The sequence below is a fragment of the Lissotriton helveticus genome, chromosome 11 (genome assembly GCF_964261635.1).
Source record: "Lissotriton helveticus chromosome 11, aLisHel1.1, whole genome shotgun sequence".
Lineage (NCBI taxonomy): Eukaryota > Metazoa > Chordata > Amphibia > Caudata > Salamandridae > Lissotriton > Lissotriton helveticus.
In genome coordinates this window covers 1185425914-1185445131 of record NC_136072.1, presented here as the reverse complement: position 1 = coordinate 1185445131, position 19218 = coordinate 1185425914, and the positions used below count along the sequence as shown (strand labels likewise).

Genomic DNA, 19218 nt, shown 5'->3' with positions numbered 1-19218 from the left:
CTCTCGTGAGCCTAGGGAGACTCATGAAATGCGGATGTTTTTCTACCGAGAGACCGCGTTGGAAGAATAAGTAAGCTTTGGATGCATCAAACTCACTATTTATGCAAATATCACCCGTTTCCTTTGTGGGCGGATGTCTTTGAAGCTTTGGTGGAGATGTATACGAGGCTCTACGAACAGGCAGCGGTATAGTCCAAATGCTAGCTTTATTGTCTACATTTAATGAATAATGGCATAATAAAGTTAAGTGGCTACAGAAAATATGGAGTTGTGGACATGAAGCGCGCTCAACAGGCGGGTGTTTTTAGGCATGATGATATCTTTCAACAAAGGGCTTGGGACTGTGTTATTAGGCTGCACCAATCAGGCGATGTAATAGTAAAACACCTGTGTCAAATGAAATGGTTTGGCAGATAAAAGCACGCCGCCTAGTCTGGTCGGTGCCTCCCCCTTGACTCAGTAAAACGACAGACAGGTAGGCTCTGCGTGATAGGCATAGTGTTGATCCAGCACTAATGGGTGAACAGCTATTAGTTCTTAGGTCTAAATTTGGCGTTTTTCAAGGTGGACCAGAGTTTAATAGCCTTTCTAATCCAGGTTCTATTTGAACGAGGCCCATATCAAGTTGCAGAGGGCTCTCTATAGAGAATAAGGTCTTGTTGTGAGGACGAGGACATTTTGAGTATGAAAGTAAGTGGGACTGAGAAGATCAGTTAAGTCCCTCGCTTTTTTAAAACATTATGTACAATACAAATGCCATCAACAAACCGTCCTAATATGAAGTTGGCGGTTTATTGTTTGTTACCATTAACTTTAGGAAAATGGAAGTGAGCAAAGTAGATGTGAAGAGAAGTCTCTGCGAGAGCCCTTGTTGAGCATTCCAGTATGTTTTTAAAACTAGAGGAAAAGTATGATAGAAGTATGGGGTTTAAAGTGTGAAGGTACATATCTATGAATGGTTTATATTACTCCCGTTGTTTTCTTTTTATTTTCTATACCGGAGCCTCTTATTCCTGAGCTAGGTCCAGGAGAGGTGAGATACAGTCCCCAATCAAGACGGGTGAGACACTAATGTTTGCACCCTTCATATAAATGATGCCAACCACACAATTTGCGTTCTGCTAGCACATTATAAAGTAGTATTGAAAGAGTGAACTAACAAGGAATATGTTTAGAAAATGTTACCTACAGATGCCATCTGCATCCCTTGAAGCAGAGGACATGTGGTAGTAGTTTGTATTCATTCCAAGATCTTATATATATATTTATATATATATATATCTTTATTTTTACTTTTCCACTTTATTGGGAGTGTGATTTAAGCAGTAGCATTGTTTAGAACAGCGGTCCTGACGGAAAACTAGGGCATTTTTACCCTATTGGCTGAAACATGTTGGCCGTGAAAACGTAGCAGTTATTTGTTAATACTACTCTCTGCACTGTTCTATCTGAAAGAGACTCGTTAGTATTAGATTCCTTACCTTAGAATATCCCCAGGCGTCAGACTGGATCCGGAAACTTTTGCGTAGCAGTACCCTTGCGCGTCGGTAGGCGTCGTCTGCGGCTCCGCGTCCGTCGTCGGTGTCGTGGGCCCCGTGATGACGTCGTCGGAGTACTTAGACGCCGACTCCGCGTGCTGACGTTCTTCTTTTTTCCGCGCCAGCAAGCGCAGATCTGGAAAAGGCAGTAACCCTAGTCAATTTTTGACTAACTTTTTGATCGTTTTTTGATCATTTCTCGAAGTCTTTCGACTCCGATTGGTGCCGTAGGGATGCCCGGCTTTAAGCACTGCGAGGATTGCGACCGCACGATGTCGGTCACGGATCCTCACCACCTGTGTTTAACTTGTCTAGGCGTCGATCACGACGACAAGGCCTGCTCCGACTGCCGGGCCCTCTCTTCGAAAGCCAGGCGGGAGCGGTCCCACAGGCGACTCGAACTCCGGCAGTCAGTCCCGCGCCGCGAGAGGTCTCGGTCCCACGGGAGGTCGAGGGACAGGTCGCGGGCTCGGAGCCACCACAGCTCCGAGAGTAGGCCGCACTCCTCCGGGTCGAAGTTATCGTCAGGTAAGAAGCACAAGAAGTCCAAGAGGCGTCATCGCTCTGCGGACTCCCCCCGACGCTCGCGCGATGCGGCCGGGGGTTTGGGTGACACCGCCCACGCGGCTCCGTCGGAGTCGCGGGCGCTGCGTTCAGCTCCACACCCTCCGGTCCCTGGGCTCAACGCGACGCCGGAGGATATCGAGCGCTTCCTCATGGCCATGAGGAAACTCTCCTCCTCTAGCGGGTTGGGGTTTCGGCCCTGACGCCGTCGGGTGCTTCGGCCCCGACGCCGCCGATGCCTTCAGGCCCGGCGCCGCAGGGTACAGCGGTCACGGCGCCGCCGGCGCCTCCGGGCCCGGCGCCGCGGGACGCCGCTAGACCTTATTCGGGATCTGGATCGTCGCCGGTGGACCTTAATACCTCCCCGGACCATCAGGTGTCGCCTCCGGCGCCGTCCTCAAGTGGCGCTGTCCCCGATGCCCCCTTCATTCCTGTTCCGACGTCGGGACGGCCCCGATGGGCGCCGCTCCAGACGTCGTTTGGGGAGTTTCACTTCTATGAGCAGGCCCCATTAGTTGAGAACCCTGAGTTTCAGGAGATGGGTGATGAAGGGGATTGAGAGGGGTCTGAGGACCCTCTGACCCGAGAGTGTCAGTCTCATAAGGACTGGGCAGGAGACCTTGGGGAGGCCAGTGGCCTGGACACCTCTCCAGACACTGGTTTTGTATCCCCTCCTACCGTGGCTTCGGAGGAGGGGGCAACCTGCAATATGGTGTTGATGAGGGCTGCCACGGCCTTGGGCCTTGAGCTCCCCGTCGCGGCCGTAAGGACTAATCTCCTCACTGAGGTCCTTAAACTGCAGTCAAGCTCGGCCGAGCCTCTGCTGCCATTTAATGAGGCCTTGACCGACGTTCTTCTGGGCACTTGGTCCAAGCCCGCTACAGGTTCGCCCGTAGATAGGAACGTGGCCAGACGCCACCGCCCAGCACCGGGCGACCCATGTTTCCTGTCCACCCACCCTACCCCCGAGAGCCTGGTCATCCAGGCCTCCATTCCCAGACCGCATTCCCGTCGGCACCGCCCGACAGGGAATCCAAGAGGTACGAGCAGTACGGCAAAAGGATCTTCTTGTCCCTTAGTCTGGGACTGCGGTCTTCCAACACCGCATGCCTCTTGGGCTGCTACACCACTCTCTGTGGGATACGGTTGCGGAAGTGCTGCCAGAGTGCCCGTTGGAGGTACGGGCCAAACTCTGCCAAGCCCTTGTGGAGGGCCGGGATGCAGCCAAATATTCTATACGGTGTGGGCTGGATACCACCGACTCACTGGGTAGAGCGATGGCAACGACGGTGGCGGTCAGACGTCACGCCTGGTTGAGGTCCGCCAAATTTTCGACCGATGTCCAGAACACCTTGATGGACATACCGTTTGATGGCCGTCGCCTCTTTGGCGACAAGGCAGACCATGCGCTCGAGCGCTTTAAGGACTCCAGGGCTACGGCCATGTCCTTGGGCCTCTCGGCCCCGCGCCAGCAATCGGCTGCCTTTCATTCCTTTCGTGGCCACGGAAGGGGTGTACCCACACGTGCTGCCAGCCACGCTCCGCAGGGTAATACCCAACGCGGTGGCGGCCGTGGGAACCGGCGGTCGGGGACAACGGCGAGGTCAGTCCACACCTTCCCCCGCAGCATCCGCTTCAAAACCCTCCTAGTCCGTGCTTTCAGGCCCATGTGACGCCAGTGGGGGGCAGGGTTCGCCATCACCACCTCCACTGGCGCAATGTCACTTCGGACAGGTGGGTGCTGCAGATCGTCCGAAGGGGCTACTCCCTCCCCTTCGAGGCGACTCCTCCAGCCATGCCACTGCAGAACCACCGTGTATCGGGGGATCATTTGCGACTTCTGCAGGAGGAAGTTATGGCCCTCTTGGCCAAGGGGGCCATCGAGCGCGTTCCTGGGCCAGAAGTAGGGTGTGGTTGCTACTCCCACTACTTTCTGGTACCCAAGAAGTTCAAAGGGGGCCTACGCCCTATCTTGGACCTAAGGAACGTCAACGGCTTCCTCCGGAAGGAGAAGTTCTAGATGCTGACACTGGCTCAGGTCCTAGCTGCCCTGGATCCAGGAGACTGGATGGTAGCGTTGGACTTGCAGGATGCTTATTTCCACATCCCCGTCCTGCCGGCGTACCTGCGGTTCACGGTTGGCCACAAGCACTTTCAGTATGCCGTGCTCCCCTTCGGCCTTACCAGCGCCCCACGGGTGTTCACAAAGGTGATGGCGGTGGTCGCAGCTCATCTGCGCAGGTTAGGGGTTTCAGTCTTCCCCTACAAGTCACACCTGTGCCCCTCTCAGAAGCTCCTTTTCATCGGAGCGGTTCTCGACTCGGTGTAGTTTTGGGTTTATCCACCCGAACAGCGGGTCTGGGATATTCAGGCTCTGATTCCCATCTTTCAGCCGTTATCCCGGGTCTCGGTCAGGTTGACGCTGCGGCTTCTGGGGCTGATAGCCTCCTGCATCCTGCTGGTGCAGCACGCCAGGTGGCGGATGCGGGCTCTGCAGTGGGACCTGAAGTTTCAGTGGGCCCAGCATCAGGGCAACCTATCCGACCACGTCCTGATCTCGAAGGGCACTGCGAGACAGCTGCAGTGGTGGCTCACGGACCGCGATTGGGTCAGCGGCAGATCCCTCTCCCTTCCCCAACCGGAGCACGTAGTTGTGACGGATGCGTCCCTCCAGGGCTGGGAAAGCCACATGGGAGAGGCGGAGATCAGAGGCCTCTGGTCTCCGGCGGAGGCCCGGCTCCACATCAACCTGTTGGAGTTACGGGTGATTCGTCTAGCACTGAAAGCATTCCTCCCCTCTGTCTGAGGGAGTGTAGTGCAGGTGTTCTCGGACAACAACACCGCCATGTGGTACTGCAAAAAACAGGGCGGGGTGGGGTCGTGGACCCTTTGCCAGGAGGCTCTGTGCCTCTGGCAATGGCTGGAACGCCAGGGCGTGACCCTGGTGGCTCAACACCTGGCAGGTTCTCTGAACGCCAGGGCGGACGAGCTCAGCCGTCGGTGCATGATGGATCACGAATGGCGTCTGAACTCGGACGTGGCGCAAGGCCTCTTTCAGCAATGGGGAGAGCCTTGGTTAGATCTATTCGCCACAGAAGAGAACGTGCAATGTCATCAGTTCTGCGCGTTGGAATTTCCAAGGCAGCACTCGTTCGGAGACGCTTTTCGTCACGAGTGGAGCTGCGGTCTACTGTATGCCTTTCCGCCTATACCACTTCTGCCCAGAGTGCTGAAGAAGATCAAGCGCGACCGGGCCCAAGTCATCCTTGTGGCTCCGGACTGGGCTGGAAGGTACTGGTATCCAGAGCTACTCAGTATGTCAGTCAATCCCCCGGTTCGTCTGCCTCTTCAGGAGGACCTTCTGTCGCAGCAGCAGGGGACGGTCCTCCACCCGAACCTGTCTAGTCTCCACCTCCATGCTTGGAGATTGAGCGGCGACAGTTGAGGCCATTTGACTTGCCTCCTGAAGTCTGTAACGTCATTCTGGCAGCCAGGCGTCCCTCCACAAAGTCGGTATACGCCTGCAGGTGGAACAGATTTGTGGCATGGTGCACAGCAAAGGCTGTGGATCCTCTTGCTGCCCCTCTTTCTGAGGTTCTTCTCTTCCTTCTTTCTCTTGCCCAGCAGGGCTCTGCTCTGGGCACTATCAAGGACTACCTTTCTGCCCTTTCAGCCTTTCTGAGGCTGCCTGATCAACCTTCTTTGTTCAAGTCCCCTATTGTAAATAGATTTCTAAAAGGCATCACACACACATTCCCTCCTGTTCCGTTTGTGATGCCTCAGTGGGACTTGAACCTGTTTCTTACGTTTCTGATGTGCGCTCCTTTTGAGCCACTTCACAACTGTCCTCTCCGCCTTCTAACTCTGAAGTCTGCTTTCCTGGTTGCCATCACCTCTGCCAGGAGAGTGAGTGGGCTCCAGGCCCTTTCTTGTACTCCACCTTTCCTTTCTGTCCATCCGGACAAAGTGGTGTTGCGTACTAAGCCATCTTTCCTGCCCAAGGTTGTCACGGCCTTCCACATCGGGCAGTCTATCACCTTGCCAACCTTCTTCCTGCCACCGCATCCCTCTAAAGAGGAAGAGCGGCTCCACCGTCTGGACCCAAAATGTGCGCTCTCATTTTACTTGGATCGCACACGCCAGTTCCGGGTGGATGACCAACTCTTTGTTGGTTACGTGGGTGCTAAGAAGGGGAAAGCGGTGCACAAGAGGACCATCTCCCGGTGGATCATCTTGTGTATCCAGGCGTGCTACTCCTTGGCTAGAAAGAGCCCCCTGTTGGATTACGGGCTCATTCCACCCGAGCCATGGCGACTACAACTGCCCTGGGCGGGGGGGTGCCCTTACAAGACGTCTGTCAGGCAGCTACGTGGGCATCACTGCACACGTTTGCAAGACACTACTGCCTGGACAGCCAAGTCCGGAGGGATGGCTTCTTTGGCCGTTCTGTCCTCCAGGACTTTCTGGTGTGATTATTGGTTCGCAGACCCACCACCGGGGTTGGTATTGCTGGAGTATCTATTCTAAGGTAAGGAATCTAATACTAACGTGTCTCTTTCAGATGCACAAGTTAGTACTTGTGTAACGATATATCTGTAAGAGACATTAATTAGTATTAGATTCCTTACCGACCCACCCATCCTCCCCGTTCTGCGGACCGATATCTAGGGTTAGGGTTACCCCCTTTCAGGACCCTAGTTTCAATGGCACCAGTGTTGGTTTTTAACATGGCTCTGCGTTTCTGGCACGGAAAAGCTGTGTCTAAGAACTGACGTCAGCTCGCGGAAGCGGCGTCTAAGTACTCCGACGACGTCCTCACGGCGCCGACGACGGACGCGGAGCCGCAGACGACGCCTACCGACACGCAAGGGTACTGCTACGCAAAAGTTTCCGGATCCAGTCTGACGCCTGGGGATATTCTAAGGTAAGGAATCTAATACTAACTAATGTCTCTTACAGATATATCGTTACACAAGTAGTAACTTGTTCGTTTAGATTAGAAGGTGAGGTGATAACTCTAATAAACTCTGTATTTTCTCCTCATGACTCTATTTTAACTTCACACACCTTTGTTTTGTTTTTGCACTGCTTTTTGATTCCCAAGCGGTCACAGACTGTAAAGACTGCACAGTCTGTCTCACTTGTCTCTGTGTTTCTTATTCTGATTCCATTGAGTGAATCCATTTGTTGGAAGTCTGTCTCCATGATCAGGAGACATATGATCCATATGGGTGGATAACCAGATGATAAGATTGATTACTCTGATTATTGATGGGAATCCAAGTTCAGCCCAATGTTTTTTGGTTCCTTTAATATTCCTGTTATTTTTCACTCTTGTAATTCTGTCGCTAGTAACCTGTAAAGCACTTGTTGGCTTGATATCTATTGGACTCCTAGTTCAGTTAGTACCTGGCAGCAAACTTAGTAGGTGAATAGAGGGCAGGGTAATTCATAATTACACAATTTAGTTATACCTTGTTGAGTAGTCAGGAAATCAAAGAACAGTTTCATTTTGGTTGGTTATATGATGCATCGGTCTTCAAACAAATATAATAAATGCTGAAATCTGGGAAGAGGGGAGACAAGGGTAAGGAACTATGAGCAGGGGAAGTAAGGAAGTCAAACAATTCATAATGTAGCATAGTAGCTAAAGCAGTAGAACGAGAGCAATAGGTAGAAAGAAGATTGGGAGTAAGCATGAGCTTTCGATTTTACAGATTAGTTGCAGGAGTAGGTGAGCTTCCTCATAGGGTATTTCCACTTATGATATATCATCACAATTCGGGCGCCATCTTGTGTGTATTAGTTGCACATAGAGGCTCGGACAGAAGGGAGCCACATACATGGGCCGTTTGAATGTACGAAAGGAAATATATTTCCTAGGAAAAGGAGGACAAAGATTGCTCTTATATTAAGCCCCGGCCATGTGCCATTTGGGTATCCAAGACAGGAATTTGTTACCCATGAGGAAGTGAAGACGAGGAAAGAACAGTGAATGCCCTTATGGTTAGTGGGTTGAATTCAGTTTGGTTTATACTGTCATATTACATCTTTTACAGCCTTGAGGAAGCCCTGGTCTTATTGACCACCTAGGGCGAAACACGTGTCAGCTGTTGCTCCTTTTACAGTATAAAACAATATTACTGTGGAAAAATAAGGAATTAACCAATGAAGAATCTGTTCAAGACAACACAAGTCAATTGCCTTCTTTAAAAAACACCGGAACCTTAAAGGGAATTTTCTGAGAGCTCTAATTATACCTACTAACTAGGGAGGAGTATATGCTCAAACTTTTATCGTATAGTCATTTCTGTGTACTTCGGTTTGAAGTGCTTCATTTTTAATTTGCTGAAGTGGTTGTTGCACTAATACAGCAGGGAGCTGCCTACTCCACATTTTAAAAGGTATTTATCAAATAAACCCAGGCAATGTAAAATACTTCATGACACTTATGGCTCGGGCTTCCAAATCAGTTTGAACTGTGATTCTGCTTTTGGAAGAGCAAACGACTTCCACTGGGCCATTCTTGCAGAGGGATTTGGGGTTATACCAATAACGTCAGATTGCCTTCCACCTCTACCATTTTGGCTTTTACAAGTTTGACTAATTTCATTAACAAAAGCCCACTAATTCTCATCTTTCAGTTCCTAAGACCTTGCCACACCTTAGAGTGCCACTGAAGATGCCGATGGACAAGTTAACGTTTGATCACCTTCTAGAAAAGAGGCTTTGGTGCTAGAAGTGAGATGAAACATGCTAAAGTGACCCGGCAGCACCCTGTTGTGGGTAGGAAAGGCTGCTGGTCCCTATTACACATTAACGTGTAAAAGTCACCTCCACTGATCCTGTCAAGATGTGGCATGCCTCAGTCTCAAAAAGCAATGTGCTTTGGTGTCATGGCTGAGGCCCCTCACACCAGGTTTCAAGTTCCAAGGAATGGTGCAGTGAAATCACATAGCAAAGTGACGATATATCTGAAGAATGCTGCATGGTCTTCATTTTCTGAAGATTACCTCACCTTTGGTGAGTCTCGATCTGTAGGTCCATGACCTCGTATAACACAACAAAATTAAAACTCTGGACTAGGCGACCATCACCTCCACTACCTGCAACTCTCTGGCACTGGGAGGCTTTAAAACAGTTGTGGAGATAAAGAATCTGCAAAAGAAATTGATGATCCTCCAAAGCTTGAGGAGAATGACTTCTTCGAGGTTGTAGACAATTCAGCACCTACAGACAAAACCGAAGAGAGTCAAAATCCAGGTGTGGCATCTGCTGATTCAGACGAAGGGGAGATTACTCATCCCCATGTCATCTCCAGGATGCGAACTGATGTCCTTGTCCCTGTCAACCAGTGTAACTCTGGTGTGAATGAGTAGGAATATTCATTAAGGGAGGCAACATTATCATATGTACAAAATGCAGTGTTAACAGTAAGCAACAATATCTCTTTAGCATATTTGAAGACCTTAATAAATAGACATTTATACGCTTGAAAATCTGGCAAACTTGGGATAAACTAACGAACCTTGATTCCAATCATAAATAGCTGAAAGCCCCAGAGTGGTTAGCTTGGCACCAAACTGTGCAGTATTTCAAATATAGATTTGCTTTGTCATGCGATGCCATGTGGCAGTGTTCACTATAATATCTCTCGCATGGCATATGTAGACCAGGAGAGGAAGGCAACGACTACTGTAGCAGCAAAGTAGAAGGAAGGGGTGCAAGCTATACGATTGGTAATCAGGGTCTGTTTCTAAGAATAAAAATTGGTAAAGAACCTCAGCACACCTGAAGATACCACATTATCTTTCATCCCAATGCATCTCTTGACTGAGCTTCATGTTTTCACAGCAAACCTTAGTCGCATCCTGCCTGAGTACTTTATAGACATTCTCCTCTGTTATTGTGCGAACATCCTGCGTATATCTGTATGAGGTAACAAAGCCACCTGGTGGCATATAGGTAAAGTTAGAGATTTGGTGCCTTTGCCAATCAGTGCTGTGAATTATACATCGACAAATGAGATAAGCTTCAGGGTTGTACAATTCTAGCTTTGTAAAGTTTGCAGTTAACGCAATGCAGGGTTTGCATACAATGCAGTACAAAATGCATATGTGCACTGTCGTAAAGGTACACGGGCAGAGCCCTTTGTTAACAACATTCAGCTCATTAAGAAATATGTACCACATTTCAACTACTGGAGGAAGAGGAAAGGCTTATGTGATGGGAAGTAGTCTTTATTAAAAAGTTTGACTTCGCATCTCATTAATTTAAATGAATTTTCAATCAGAAATCTATTATTTGTTCTGTGGTTTTGACAACATATTTCTTTTCTTGAAGGGACAAGCATCAAGACTGTTGCATTGGATCTTTTGACTCAGTTTGGATGTTTTAATTGGTATCTTCAGTTGTTCACTTACGTGAAGGCTAAACCGCCTTATTAAGGTGTGAAATGAACACTCTTCTTCTGTTTCCAAGCAGATGAGCAAAGAAATAAAACAGAAAATATTGCAGTGATGAAACAAAACAAAAACGTGACAAAGATTAAAGCATGGGTGTAGGAAAGAGCTGGAACAGTTTGTAACTTGTGTTACTTAAAAAATGATTAAATGGTCTGATACTGATTCAGAACCGATATTTTCTTTATTTTTTACAATTAATATTCTTTGATTATAGAATATGTACAAATGTGCAGTATATGTAATCTGTTTGAGGACAAAAACAGCCTAATCTCTCTGTAAAGGAAATAGAATTTCTTTACAAAATACAGGTTCTGTGTATCAACTTGAAAATGGTTGTTAATGTCAGACCTTACATTGAATGGCAATAAAAAGTGAGCATGAAATTAACAAAAAATATCAAACTAAAGCACAGACCTTGTATATGACACAATAGACAAATATTTGGGCGCTTCTAGACAATAACTTACCCGTTTTGGTTTTGTACGTACTGGCGCGTCATGGGCATATCGGGACGGTGCATCTGAAAGGTACACTTCTACGTCATCAGGCACTTCTTCCAGAAAGTTTGAAGGAACCAGGCCTTTCTGCCCGTTGTGTTCGCCCTTTAATATTTAAAATATACACAGAGTTGTATTATAGAACACCGTCTGTCTTGTGTACCAATTCATAGTTGTCCAAAAGAACATCCTCATCTTGTGTACTAATTCATAGTTTTCTTACAGAACACCTTCGGTCTTATGTAGCAATTCACAGTTGTCCAAAAGAACATGTCCTGTGTACTGATTCACATGTATCTGACAGAAGATCTTGTGTACCAACTCTGAGTTGTCCTACTAAACATCTTCTGTCTTTTGTGGTGTTTTTCTTTATCTGTAATATTGTTCTCATTGACGTTCAACTGAATATCTTTGAGGGCATATCTGACAATTCTGAACTCTAGGATATTGTTGTGCAGTTGTTTAAAGGCCTCATGTCAATAGAGGATACAGACTTCTCAACTTTCCACTGAGACATGTGTGATCTCTGTATCAGAGTACACCATGGCATTCTGCGTGTCAGATGCAGAACCTGACCCCCCCTGCTTTTATGTGATCCATCACCTTCCCTCCCTCATGCAAGTTTCTGGACACATGTATCGACTATAAGTGAAGTTCTTTGCTGGCACAGCAGTTCTAGCATACATGAAGACATTAGTCCTAGGAGCGGACATTGTCTGCTCATTGCTCTCATGATTGTCTCTCGTAGGTACACCTCATTAGGAGGGTTCTAATCTTGTGATATGCACCATAGATTGAACTGCCCTCCACAATAATGTTTTACCCTTCAGATAAGATGGCACATGTCTACCACCTTATTCAAGGAAACGCAGAGCATTTAGGCCTGAACTCCAAACTAAAAAGGAGCCTAATGCTGAAATGCTTACTGGGAATCAAAAACAGCAAGGTGAACAACCGCAGTAGAATGGGTTTTGAATCGAATGAGTGGGATACTCACCCAGGCCATGGTTGGCAAATTGTTTCGATGAGTTATGAGCAACAATTTATAACAAGGAAAAACAACAAATATATTTATACCTCCAGATTTCTGGAACCTCTGTCACTTGTTCAAGTGTTCTGCATGGATTGGGATGAGGAGTTCTCGTATGCCTTCCTGCCATTCCCTCTGCTGCACGTGGTACAATGTCCATACAGACTGTTATCAAGGATTCATTCATGCTTCCTCCAGTAGGAAGACATGAACCTAGGTGGCAAATCAATGTGGCGCTTGCCTGTCTCATGGCTAGACCATTCAAACCTGGGTGTGACTGTGAACTCCTCACACAGGAAGATATCCTGGTAGGGGAAGGGGCATGATAAGTGTTTTCAGCTTAGGAGACTTTTTTGTCTCTCCAAGTTCTATTGTGACAGGGTCACTCCGCACACTCAAGAGGGTCACATTGCAGGGCATCAGAGGGACGTCTCAAAAAGTTAGTACCCTTGCCTAAGTTCTTTGAAGTGTCCAAATCTTAGACAAAGCTGGTACAGCACATGCTGCAATTCAAGAGGACACTCATGTACTACATGGAAAGAACAAAGGCCTTTTGTACTACGTCTTGACTTTTCATAGCCTTTGTACAACCCCATCTGGACCAGGCAGCGACCAACGCCATCTTCACCATATGACTGATAGGCTATGTCAAATTAATTTAACACAGGCAGGACACTAACTGCTGGGTCATATGATGTCCCTCTCAAAAAGGAGGAGGGCCAGGACTGTGGCGTTAAAGGCAAACTGCTGCTAATAGACCTCTGTACAGCGGCTACCTGGCAGTCATCTAAGACCTCCTGTAAGGACCAGTGCCTGAATGCCATTGCAAAGGTCATCACAGCAGTGGGACAAGTGAAGCTGAAAAACCTAGTTACAATAAGAAACAACTCTTCAACCATCTCCCAAGTAATGCTTGGTATTCTATTTGGATATCATCTGAATATAAAAGATCATATGCTGCAGAAATAAGTTACTTAAAAAGTGGTTCTCCAGCCCTGGTGACTTTTTCTAGATTGAGTCCTTGCTCTCTAGCTCCCTTGTGAGCGGTTTAGTTGATAATTTTGTAATTTCTAGTTACATGTGTGACATGAATCTAAGGAAGGAAGGTGTCACCTCAAGGCAGGGACTCAAGGAATATACCTTTCGAAAGGAGCCATTTAGGGCGGTGATTTTTAACTTGTTAATTTTTTTTCAGAAGATTCCCAGCCTGATGTGGAAGGTGGCGGTCAAGTGGTCATACAAAGAATATCCCCGTCTACGAAAGCTATCAATGCTGGAGACTTATTCCTTCGGGAAATGTCATACATGGCCATTGGTCCAGTACTCCTTGTGCGTGAGCTAATTGCTTCTGCCATTTTCAAATCTAATGACATTTTGACAGTTATTGCTTCTAAAACTGCTAACTGGTGATCATCCAAAGGCAGGTGCAACAGTTCTGAGCAGAGTCTGCATACTGTGGGCGGGCCTAGTTTTTAACTGGTGTAGAAAAATGTGGCCAAACAGGTGTTGCCGCTCATCCGATCGCAAGGGAATAACCCTGTGATGTTCGTCACCATCTGTTATAACCTCCCCATTCAAGGTTCGCGAGATAGGAACAAGCGAGAGTACAGCTGGCGGCCCGCCGCTGTAAATAGGACTCTGGAGATTGAAGTGATCAGACTGCTGCTATGGCGAAATGGCAACACCTGTGCTTTGCCTTCCAGTCCGGTCAATGTAATCATACCGGAGGAGCTGAGGCTATCGAGGAGGCTTGCGCGCCGATCAAACACAGCAGGCACCGGGTGCGTGCTGGAGGCTCCAGGATGCTAGCGGCCCGTAAGGCGTGGCTGTGAGGCAAGGGTGAAGATTAAGAACGGCAGCTGGACCAGAGCGGCCTACCCAGGCTGTTAATATGCACAGCGCTGCAGCACCCGCTTCCGACCTTCCTGACGGACTAGAGCCCTGCATTGGCCGAGCGGTGAGAGGAGGCCAAGATTCTCTCAGCAACGGACTCTCACCTGTGGTGTTTGGGCAGTGGCTGCGCCTGGCAGAGTGTAAGCTGGGGCTCCAGAAGTACCCGCAAAGGCCTGCCGGCTGCAGAGGCTGCTTGTACTCCTGCAAAATTGAAGCCGAGGTACTTCAGAGGTAACAGGGTATCGACACATTGATGTATGGGCCTCTGACATGTGGTGAACGAGCGATGCAGGGGAGGTCTCCAGTGCGGACGTGTGTATAGGGGCCAGGCTGGCCCGTCTGCGGTGTGGTGATGGAAGCAGCCTCACGCAGCTGGTGTGTTGAGTAATCAGGCCGATTTGGAGGGAGGGCGGGTCGTCATCCCTCCCCCTTCCTGTGGTGACAAACTAGAGTGGTGTGACGGTGCTCCACCATCTTAAAGACCTTGATTCACGGCTGCCCGGCCCATGTGGACAATGGTGCTTCCCATGGGCGCAGACTATTAGCGTGAACAAGACGGAGGCCTAGTAGTAACTCAGATGGCCTGAGATCTGTGAAGGCTAGCTCCACATCTGAAACGTATATCTGAAAGAGACACGTTAGTATTAGATTCCTTACCTTAGAATATCCCCAGGCGTCCTGGATCCAGAAACTTTTGCATAGCAGTACCCTTGCGCGTCGGTAGGCGTCGTCTGCGGCTCCGCGTCCGTTGTCGGCGTCGTGGGCGCCGTGATGACGTCGTCGGAGTACTTAGACGCCGCCTCCGCGTGCTGACGTCAGTTTTTTTATTTTTTTCGCGCCGGCAATCGCAGATTTGGAAAAAGCAGTAACCCATAGTCAATTTTTGACTAACTTTTTGGACCATTTTGATCATTTAGTCTACGACTCCGATAGGTGCCGTAGGGATGCCTGGCTTTGAAAACTGCGAGGATTGCGACCGCACGATGTCGGTCACGGATCCTCACCACCTGTGTCTAACTTGTCTAGGCGTCGACCACGACGACAAAGCCTGCTCCAACTGCCGGGCCCTCTCTTCGAAAGCCAGGCGGGAGCGGTCCCGCAGGCGACTCGAACTCCGGCAGTCGGTCCCGCGCCGCGAGAGGTCTCGGTCCCACGGGAGGTCGAGGGACAGGTCGCGGGCTCTGAGCCACCACAGTTCCGAGAGTAGGCCGCACTCCTCTGGGTCGAAGTCGTCGTCAGGTAAGAAGCACAAGAAGTCCAAGTGGCCTCATCGCTCTTCGGACTTCCCCTGACGCTTGCGCGATGCGGCCGGGGGTTCGGGTGACACCACCCACGCGGCTCCGTCGGAGTCGCGGGCGCCGCGTCCAGCTCCACACCCTCCGGTCCCTGGGCTAAACGCGATGCCGGAGGAGATCGAGCGCTTCCTCATGGCCATGAGGAAACTCTCTCCTCCGACGGGCTCCGCGACGCCTTTGGGCCCAGCGGACCCGTCTCGGGCCTCTAGCGGGTCGGGGGCTTCGGCTCCGACGCCGCCGACGCCTTCGGGCCCGGCGCCGCAGGGTCCAGCGGTCCCGGCGCCTTCGGGCCCGGCGCCGCGGGACCTCCCTAGACCTTCTACGGGATATAGATCGTCACTGGTGGACCTTACGACCTCCCCGGCATCAGACCATCAGGTGTCGCCTCCGGCGCTGTCCTCGGGTGGCGCCGTCCCTGATACCTCCTTCGTTCCTGTTTCGACGTCGGGGCAGCCCCGATGGGCGCCGCTCCAGACGTTGTTTGGAGAGTTTCACTTCTATGAACAGGCCCCATTGGTTGAAAACCCTGAGTATTAGGAGATGGGTGATGAAGGGGATTGGGAGGGGTCTGAGGACCCTCTGACCCGAGAGTGTCAGTCTCATGAGGACTGGGCAGGAGACCTTGGGGAGGCCAGTGGTCTGGACACCTCTCCAGACACTGGTTTTGTCTCCCCTCCTTCCGTGGCTTCGGAGGAGGGGGCAACCTACAGTGTGGTGTTGATGAGGGCTGCCAAGGCCTTGGGCCTTGAGCTCCCCATCGCGGCCGTGAGGACTAACCTCCTCACTGAGGTCCTTAAACCGCAGTCAAGCTCGGCCGAGCCTCTGCTGCCCTTTAATGAGGCCTTGACCGACGTTCTTCTGGGCACTTGGTCCAAGCCCGCTACGGGTTCGCCCGTAGATAGGAATGTGCCAAGACACCACCGCCCAGCCCCGGGCGACCAATGTTTCCTGTCCACCCATCCCACCCCCGAGAGCCTGGTCATCCAGGCCTCCAATTCCCAGACCGCATTCCCGTCGGCGCTGCCGGACAGGGAATCCAAGAGGTACGAGCAGTACGGTAAAACGATCTTCTCGTCCCTTAGTCTGGGTCTGCGGTCTTCCACTACCGCATGCCTCTTGGGCCGCTACACCCACTCTCTGTGGGATACGGTTGCGGAAGTGCTGCCAGAGTGTCCGTTGGAGGTACGGGCCAAACTCGGCCAAGCCCTTGGGCAGGGCCGGGATGCAGCCAAATATTCTATCCGGTGTGGACTGGATACCACCGACTCACTAGGTAGAGCGATGGCAACGACGGTGGCGGTCAGACGCCAAGCCTGGTTGAGGTCCGCCAACTTTTCGGCCGATGTCCAAAACACTCTGATGGACATGCCGTTTGATGGCCGTCGCCTCTTTGGCGACAAAGCAGACCATGCGCTTGAGCGCTTTAAGGACTCCAGGGCTACGGCCAAGTCCTTGGGCCTCTAGGCCCCGCGCCAGCAATCGGCATCCTTTCACTCCTTTTGTGGCCACGGAAGGGGTGTACCCACACGTGCTGCCAGCCACGCTCCGCAAGGTAATACCCAACGCGGTGGCGGCCGTGGGAACCGCCGTCCCGGCGGTCGGGGACAACGGCGAGGTCAGTCCACACCTTCCCCCGCAGCATCCGCCTCAAAACCCTCCTAGTCCGCGCTTTCAGGCCCATGTGAAGCCAGTGGGGGGCAGGGTTTGCCATCACCACCTCCACTGGCGCACTGTCACTTCGGACAGGTGGGTGCTGCAAATCGTCCGAAGGGGCTACTCCCTCCCGTTCGAGGCGGCTCCTCCAGCCATGCCACCGCAGAACCACCGTGTATCAGGGGATCATTTGCGACTTCTGCAGGAGGAAGTCACGGCCCTCTAGGCCAAGGGAGCCATCGAGCGCGTTCCTGGGCCAGAAGTAGGATGTGGTTGCTACTCCCACTACTTTCTGGTACCCAAGAAGGGCAAGGGGGGCCTACGCCCTATCTTGGACCTAAGGAACGTCAACGGCTTCCTCCGGAAGGAGAAGTTCAAAATGCTGACACTGGCTCAGGTCCTAGCTGCCCTGGACCTAGGAGACTGGATGGTAGCGTTGGACTTGCAGGACGCTTATTTCCACATACCCGTCCTGCCGGCCCACCGGCGCTACCTGCGCTTCACGGTTGGCCACGAGCACTTTCAGTATACCGTGCTCCCCTTTCGGCCTTACCAGCGCCCCACGGGTGTTCACAAAGGTGATGGCGGTGGTCGCAGCTCATCTGCGCAGGTTAGGGGTTTCAGTCTTCCCCTACCTCGATGACAGGTTGTTGAAGGCGGGCTCGCCCCAGACAGTCGTCAGCCACCTCCAGACTACGGCAGATCTCCTGCACGGGCTGGGGTTCTCCATCAATGTGCCGAAGTCACACCTGTGCCCCTCTCAGAAGCTCCTTTTCATTGGAGCAGTTCTCGGCGCGGTTTTGGGTTTATCCACCCGAACAGCGGGTCCAGGATATTCAGTCTCTGATTCCCATCTTTCAGCCGTTATCCCGGGTCTCGGTCAGGTTGACGCTGCGGCTTCTGGGGCTGATGGCCTCCTGCATCCTACTGGTGCATCACCCAGGTGGCGGATGCGGGCTCTGCAGTGGGACCTGAAGTTTCAGTGGGCCCAGCATCAGGGCAACCTGTCCGACCACGTCCTGATCTCGGAGGGCACTGCGAGACCGGTGCAGTGGTGGCTCACGGACCGCGATTGGGTCGCGGCAGGTCCCTCTCCCTTCCCCAACCGGAGCACGTACTTGTGACGGACGCGTCCCTCCAGGGCTGGGGTGGCCACATGGGAGAGACGGAGATCAGAGGCCTCTGGTCTCCGGCGGAGGCCCTTCTCCACATCAACCTGTTGGAGTTACGGGCGATTTGTCTAGCGCTAAAGGCATTCCTCCCCTCTGTCAGGGGGAGTGTAGTGCAGGTGTTCACGGACAACACCACCGCCATGTGGTACTGCAACAAACAGGGCGGGGTGGGGTCGTGGACCCTTTGCCTGGAGGCTCTGCGCCTCTGGCAATGGCTGGAACGCCAGGGCGTGATCCTGGTGGCTTAACACCTGGCAGGTTCTCTGAACGCCAGGGCGGACGAGCTCAGCCGTCGGTGCATGATGGCTCACGAATGGCGTCTGAATCGGACGTGGCGCAAGGCCTCTTTCAGCAATGGGGAGAGCCTTGGTTAGATCTATTCGCCACCGAAGAGAACGCGCAATGTCATCAGTTCTGCGCGTTGGAATTTCCAAGGCAGCACTCGCTCGGAGACGCTTTTTGTCACGAGTGGAGTTGCGGTCTGTTGTACGCCTTTCCGCCTATACCACTTCTGCCCAGAGTGCTGAAGAAGATCAAGCGCGACCGGGCCCAAAGGTACTGCTATCCAGAGCTACTCAGTATGTCAGTCGATCCCCCGGTTCGTCTGCCTCTTCAGGAGGACCTTCTGTCGCAGCAGCAGGGGACGGTCCTCCACCCGAACCTGTCCAGTCTCCACCTCCATGCTTGGAGATTGAGCGGCGACAGTTGAGGCCATTTGACTTGCCTCCTGAAGTCTGTAACGTCATTCTGGCAGCCAGGTGTCCCTCCACAAAGTCGGTATACGCCTGCAGGTGGAACAGATTTTTGGGATGGTGCACAGCAAAGGCTGTGGATCCTCTTGCTGCCCCTCTCTCTGAGGTTCTTCTCTTCCTTCTTTCTCTTGCCCAGCAGGGCTCTGCTCTGAGCACTATCAAGGGATACCTTTCTGCCCTTTCAACCTTTCTGAGGCTGCCTGATCAACCTTCTTTGTTCAAGTCCCCTATTGTAAGTAGATTTCTAAAAGGCATCACACACACATTCCCTCCTGTTCCGTTTGTGATGCCTCAGTGGGACTTGAACCTGGTTCTTACGTTTCTGATGTGCGCTCCCTTTGAGCCACTTCACAACTGTC

At 51.3% G+C, this 19218-nt stretch overlaps 1 protein-coding gene across 1 annotated transcript in view; it reads right to left on the bottom strand.

Annotated features, from left to right (window-relative positions):
- RIMBP2 (RIMS binding protein 2) overlaps nt 1-19218 on the bottom strand; it is a 1305415-nt gene that overhangs the window by 62959 nt on the left and 1223238 nt on the right. The window contains exon 26 of the mRNA XM_078668014.1: nt 11035-11169. Within this exon, the coding sequence (XP_078524140.1) occupies nt 11035-11169 (135 nt within the window). The remainder of the gene's footprint in view (nt 1-11034; nt 11170-19218) is intronic.